Consider the following 7,103-nt stretch of genomic DNA (forward strand, 5'->3'; position numbering starts at 1 on the left):
AAAAAAAAAAAAAAAGTCTCAGAAACCCTATAAAGAGTTGTTATTAGTCAATATTGACTTGATGGCAGTGGGTTTGGTTTATATATGATAGTTTTGAGGCATCTTACATTATATTATTGGGGGCACAGGATAGATTCTGACTTACACTGAGTCTATGTAACAGTATGGAATGGTCTCACAGGGCTTCCTCTGCTAAATCTTCACAGTAGCAGATTGCTAAATTTCTTTTTCTGTGGATCAGTTGTGAGTTCAAATGTCGACTATTCTATTAGCAGTTGAATGCTTAATCATTGCATCACCATGGCTCCTGATCTTATACGATAGAACTGCTGATCTAATAATGAACACAATTATAAAAGCTGCCTTGTATAAATGAGCTAGCAAAACTATATTTGATTGTGCTGGAAGTCTCAGCAAGAGCTATACAGCAAGACAGGGAAATTAAAGGCATCCAAATTGGCAAAGAGGAAGTAAAACTCTGCCTATTTGCAGATGATATGATCCTATATGTAGAAAACCCCAAAGATTCAGTAAAAAAGCTACGAGACCTCATGGAAGATTCAGCAAAGTGGCAAGATATAAGATCAACATACAAAAATCAATTGGATTCCGCTATACCAAAAAACGACAGTGTGGATAAAGGACATTAGGAAAGCAATACCATTTACAATAGCCACCCAAAGGATGAAATATCTAGGAATAAATGTAACCAGAGAAACAGAGGACTCAAACAAAGAAAACTACAAAACACTACTACTACAAGAAACCAAGAGACCTACAAAAATGGAAGAATGTGCCATGCTCCTGGATAGGAAGACTTAACACTGTGAAAATGTCAATACTGCCCAAAGCAATTTACACATATAATGCAATCCCAATCCAGATTCCAACGACATTCTTCAAAGAGATGGAAAAAACAAGTACAAACTTTATATAGAAAGGGAAGAGACCCAGGGTAAGTAAAGCACTACTTGGAAGATGAAGAATAAGGTTGGAAACCTCTTACTCCCCGACTTCAAAATTTACAACACAGCTACAGTGGTCAAAACAGCTTGGTACTGGTACAATGAAAGATACATAGATCAATGAAACAAAATTGAGAATCCAGAAATTAACCCATCCACATACAGCCAATTGACTTTTGACAAAACACCTAAACATATCGCACGGGGAGGTGACAGTCTCTTCAACAGATCAGGAAAGTGATATGCAAAAGATTGAAACAAGACCTTCACCTCACACCTTATACAAAAACCAACTCAACATGGATTCAAGACCTAAATGTGAATCCCAGAATTATGAAGGCCATCAAGGAAAAAATAAGGACACAAATGAGGGCACTAAATTCAGGGAATAAACAAACTACCAAATATTTTGAAAACTACACAAACAAAAGTAGACAAAATAGATGACTGGGACATACTAAAAACTAAAAACTGTTGTGTATCAAAAGACTTCACCAGAAGAGTAAAAAGGGAACATACAGAATGGGAAAAAAATCTTTCGCAATGACTCATTTATTTCTAAAATATATAGAAAACTACAACACCTCTTCAAGAAAAAAACAAATAACCCAATTAAAAAATGGGCACAGGGCATGAACAGACACGTCACCAAGAAGGAGATCCAGGCAGCCCACAAACACATGAAGAAATGTTCACTATCACTAGCCATTAGCTAGATGCAAATCAAAACAATGAGATATCATCTCATACCAGCAAATTAACAGTAAAGATCAAAAAAGTACAGGACAATGAATGCTGGCGGGGATGTGGAGAGACTTGGACACTCCTGCATTGCTGGTGAGACTGCAAACTGGTCCAACCTCTCTAGAAAGCAATATGGAGTTTCCTCAGAAGGTTTGAAATAGAAATATCTTATGATCCAGCAATTCTTCTACTTGGTATTTACCCACAATAAATACGAGCCATAACACAAGTAGATATATGCACACCAATGTACATGACAGCACTATTTACAATAGCAAAAAAATGGAGACAGCCTAAGTGGCCATCAACTGAAGAATGGATAAACATACACACAATGGAATATTATGCTACCTTGAAGAATAACAAGGAAGCTGCAAGCCACCGCATAACATGGATGAACCTTGAGGACATTATGTTGAGTGAAATTAGTCAGTCACAAAAGGAGACATACTGCATAGGACCACTACTGTAAAAGACTAAGGAGGGGAAGGTGGAGCACAGGGCAGGGAACAGACACAGGATAATTTGGGTGATGGGGAGGGGGGCAATACACAATAAGGAGAAGGGGAAAGGAAGACCAAAGCAGATGGGAGAACAATTAGGCAGGTTTGCATGGGCTAAGTGGGACGGGGTAAATAATGATGTATGCACAACCTTGGAACAATAGGGCTCTGGATACAGGGATTGAGACATGGTTGGAATGGGCAAAAAGGGGGAAATAATGTTAAGATGCTTGGCTGCCTTTTGAATCTTGGTTTTCTTTGCATACCATTATAAAATAGACACTTGAGGGGGAGAGAAAGGAGTAGCTGGAAATATCACCATAGAATGCTTGTAAGTCTGTCTTCTGTCTATAACTGATTGGAATACCTAAAATGGGGCTAAAATGTGCCCAGTGAAGGAGGCTTCCTGTGGAGCCTCTGCATTACATAAGACCATAGGTGGAATCCTGAACCCAATCAGAATCTTCCGAGGTGGGAAATTTCCACTTGACAGGATGGCCAGAACAGCCTGGAGCGGCTAGAAGAACACAAGATACTTCTTCAAAGTAAGACCAACAGGAGAAATACAAAACAATAATGACTGTCCAACTGATTACTACAAGAACAAGCAAGTTTCGCGCCTAGGAGACATCACAGCATGTGGTCGGGTCCCCTCAGAGGAAACCTCCTTCCAAGACTAAGACTCAATGGGAATACATGCTTTGACTGGTGACCACGTTCATCACCGATAAGGGAAGTGAGGGAAAAGCAGCAATGAAGCTGTGAGCTAAGCCCTACAATGCTCAATAGACTCCTGTGAACCCAGGTGGAGACCTAGTTGGCCAGGAGTGTGGCAAGACCTGGGGATTCTTGGGCCCAGAGTCAGTGACATAGCCATAGAGGACTACAGTGGAGAGTGAATCGTCCAGCTGATAAGAAGAGAGGGCATATGCCCAAGAACACCCACACTTGCAGATAATACCCACTTGACCTGGCTTCAATGGCTGAATGATCAAAGCTCAAACTAGAATAAGAGGAAAAAAAGAGTAATCTGATACAATTTGATGAACTTGGCCCACACCTATAGATGCAGTAGCTCAAGAGAGGGAACACATCTTTACAGCAAGGATCATTCCCACCCCCTCCACATACAGAGTAGACAGGGATGGGCAACTTGGACATTGGCTACCCAGTGTGTGTGTGTGGGTGGGTGGGGAGGCTACAAAGGCAAGAAGTGACTGGCTTACAAGCTTTCAAGAGGGAGCCTAGATCCAGTGGAGGAAGGTAGACTCTCCACTGAGTAGTTTCCAATCTGTCTAGTCAGGGCTGATGAAAGCAAATGCATATAGATCTCTTGTGATACAACAGTGAATAATTGTTATCAGGACTGATTGTGAGGGTTGGAAATGAAAAGGTAGACTAGACGTTTGGTAGCAAAAGGAGGGGAGTGACTGTCTTTGCAGTCTAGGAGCGGAGGTCCCTGGGACCATCAAGGGAAAAGAGCGGAGAGCGGGACCCTACCCAGAGAAGCAGTGATGCCAGAGATGGAGGCAGATACAATGACGTGGAGACATGGAGCTGCTGGGGGGTCACTGAATCCAGAGAGGGAGAGGGACTGTGTGCGGTTGAGGATAGGCTTCAGGGTATACACTTTGGTTGGTTGATGATGCGTGGAGGGAATTATAATCATGGCAATGAAACAATATATAATAGGAAGAATGTAAAATTAATATTCTCCCATGTAAACGATCACATAATTCACAATAAAACATTAAAAAAATAACAACAAACTATATTTGAAACAAGAGAACCCTTAGCAGATAAGAAAATGGTCTGAAAAACCATTAAGCTATGGTACCTGATGAAGTGCATGTTCTGTCACAACTGTTTTTGTCTCTACATTCCAGATTTTCACAGTCCCATCGTCAGAGCTGCTGGCACAGAGGTTGTATTGACCCGGGTGATGAGAAAACGTGAAGCCAGAGACCCTCTCGGTGTGTCCCACCAATTCCCCTATGACTTCAAGCAAAAGCAGACTCCAGGTTAAATTATTGTCCAAGATTCCTGGCAGAATCACATCGTTTTTGACTGAATGAGCTTTGGAGTTACTTAATCCACGGTATAACAAAAGGATTCCTAAACTCACAACTAGAAACCTTTAGTTCTGGTATTGGCTCTGCCATATGATTTCAGAGAAATCATTTTTTCTTCTCAACTGTAATTTGCCTAATACATTGATGTGCCTACGTCACAGATTAAGCGGCAGTTTAAATGAAAAATGTAAATGTGATTTTCATTTTCATCTGGCCAGGGTCGTTTGATACGGAATACGTGGCATGTCACATCTCAAGACACAATCAAGACCTAATTTGGAGCCTGGATGCATCTGGCTCAACCCATTTGTTTTACAAAAACAAGGGTCACAAATTTGCAGGATCTATTTTAGGGCCTGCAGCTATAGGCAATCCGCAACCCCAGGAAGGCTGTCCCAGCTGGTTCCACCGAGGGGGATGAGAGCGTAAATGCTATAAAAACCCAGATTCACACAGTGTTAACTTCTCAGTAAGTGAATTGTCCCACGTGCAAGCAGCAGGAGACGGGACCGGTGGATAGCAGGGCGGTGGAGCTCGCTATGGGAGACATGGATGCGACTCACAAGAGTGACCATAGGCAAAACCCTCCCCTAGCCTGGGCCTTAGTTTCCCTATTTATAGGAAGAGGGGTGGCCGAAGACTCCTACTTGGCGACCTCAAGTTCAACGGGAAGGGAAGGAACGTCTGGGCCCAGACGCAGGGACTTACCTCGAAACGGGGGCGTCCCAGAGCTCGCGCCCGCGCCCGGGCCCACACGGACAAGGAAGACCGAGGTCCGCGCCGCGAAGCCGAAGAGGCCACCGGGCACAGCGTCACTGCAGCGGGCGCAGTACCAGTTAGGTGAGGGTGTCAGCGTTCGCGGTTCCTGACCCATACCGCTGACCACAGGCGCCGAGAACAGCCTAAAGCACCGACCGTTCGCAGTTCCACGCCACAGCCAGGAAGGGGGCGGTCTTACTTGGAGCCCCGCCTTCTTCAGGTCCGCTACTACGGGGCGCACTGAGGCCCAAGCCTTTGAAGGGCTTTGTTTCTCGCTGCCTCGGGGCAGGGAAACAGTAGGCGGCGTTTGCCATACTTTGCCTACTAATCTAGCAAATGGCCTCTGTCAGAGCCCAGTCCTGGGGTTAGACAATCTTAGTTCCCAAAGCAGGATCACATAATTAAGGAGTTGACTGGTGGATTCATCCACACTGTTCATTCTCCGGACCTACCTTGCTAGAATTGATACTTTTGAGTTATGGTGTTGGAAGAGAATATTGAAAGTGCCATGGGCTGCCAAAAGAACCAATAAATCTGTTTTGGAAGAAGTGTAGCCAGAGTGCTCCTTGGAGGCCAAAATGGCCAAACTTGTATCTCATACTTCGGACATATTGTCAGGAGAGATCAGTCACTGGAGAAGGATCTCATTTTTGGTAAGGTGAAGGGTCAGAGAAAAAGAGGAAGACCCCCCCCAACGACATGGATTGGCCAAGTGGCAGCATTGATGGGCTCAAGTGTGGCAACAGTAGTGAGGTTGGCCCAGGATCGGGCAGTTTAGTTTTGCTGTGCATAAGGTCGCTATGAGTCGGTACCGACTCGATATCACTTAACAACAACAAATGTGACGGGGCAGTTTGCTAGCTCTTGGCTTGCTTTAAAGAAATTTACAGAAGCCAACAAGGCTATGTTGTTCTTAAGTGCCGTCGTGTCAGTTCGGACTCATAGTGACCCTATGTAGGGTTTCGGAGGAGTTGCTGGTGGATTTGACCTTTCGACCTAGCAAGCTTAACACTCTCAGCTGCTAATCGAAAGGTGGGAGGTTTTCTTTCAGAGATGGCTGGGAAGAAATCTGTCACTGAAAATCCTATGTAGAATGATTCTAATCTAACACATGTGGGGACCATAAATAGGAATTCACTTGATTGTTTTTGTTAAGTGCTGTCAGTGGGTTGCGACTTATAGCTACCCTGTATAGGGTTTCTGAGAAGTAACTGGTGAGTTTGAACCACCGACCTTGAGGTTTCAACCGATCTTGCAGTCCAGTGCTTATTCTACAGCGCCACACAAGAAGGTAATCAACAAAAAAAGAGATATAAGGAAAAACCAGAAATTTAAAAAAAAGGCGGGTGTGGGAGCAGTTTTACAAAATCCAAGCATGGCTCTGGATTTTGTACTCAAAGACTGATTGACTACCAACTTTGTGAAGGGAAGTCTATGTGGTAAGCACTGTGGAGGACAAAAGAAGGAAAACTCCCTTTCAACTCCAATATGCAAAAATGCTCAGATTCTTCACTTAAACTCCCTTTGCTTATTTGCTTTGGGAATCTGCGCTCATACAAATCATTTAACTGAAAGCTGCAATATCTATCATTAACATAGAGAGGGCATAGTAAGATGTGGGTAGGGGCACCCACTTTGGAGGCATGCAGTCCTAGATCGACAACAGTTTTTGTCAGTTGTTAATGGATTTAAATTTAAAACAAAACCAAATGTACTTCCATTGAGTTGATTCCAACTCATAATTCCATATGACAGAGTAGAACTTCTCCATGCAGATCTCAAGACTATACATCTTTAAATAAATAGCCTGCCTCATCTTTCTCAAACCTAGTGACTGGTGGGTTTGAACTCCCAACCTTTCAGTTAGCAGCTCAACTCTTAGCCTACTTCATCAGGGTTCCTGGAGAGAAGTTAGCTTAACAGTTTCTTCATGTGAAGAGAGATGATAATCCATGACTTGAATGTGAGAAATAAGTGAGATTTAGTGCAATGCCTGCTGTGCATATGTGTAGTAGGAAGTGTCCTTTGATACAAGTGTGTTCATGGTTAACCTGGAGGTT

The 7,103-nt window shown here is 43.3% G+C and overlaps 1 protein-coding gene across 1 annotated transcript in view; it reads right to left on the minus strand.

The window, feature by feature from the left end:
• GEMIN5 (gem (nuclear organelle) associated protein 5) overlaps positions 1-5,158 on the minus strand; it is a 50,211-nt gene extending 45,053 nt beyond the window's left edge. Inside the window, 2 exon segments of the mRNA XM_006863953.1 lie at positions 4,050-4,210; positions 4,993-5,158. Of these exon segments, the coding sequence (XP_006864015.1) occupies positions 4,050-4,210; positions 4,993-5,158 (327 nt within the window).
• Positions 5,159-7,103: the final 1,945 nt, after the last annotated feature.

Source organism: Chrysochloris asiatica, unplaced genomic scaffold, assembly GCF_000296735.1.
Source record: "Chrysochloris asiatica unplaced genomic scaffold, ChrAsi1.0 scaffold00057, whole genome shotgun sequence".
NCBI lineage: Eukaryota > Metazoa > Chordata > Mammalia > Afrosoricida > Chrysochloridae > Chrysochloris > Chrysochloris asiatica.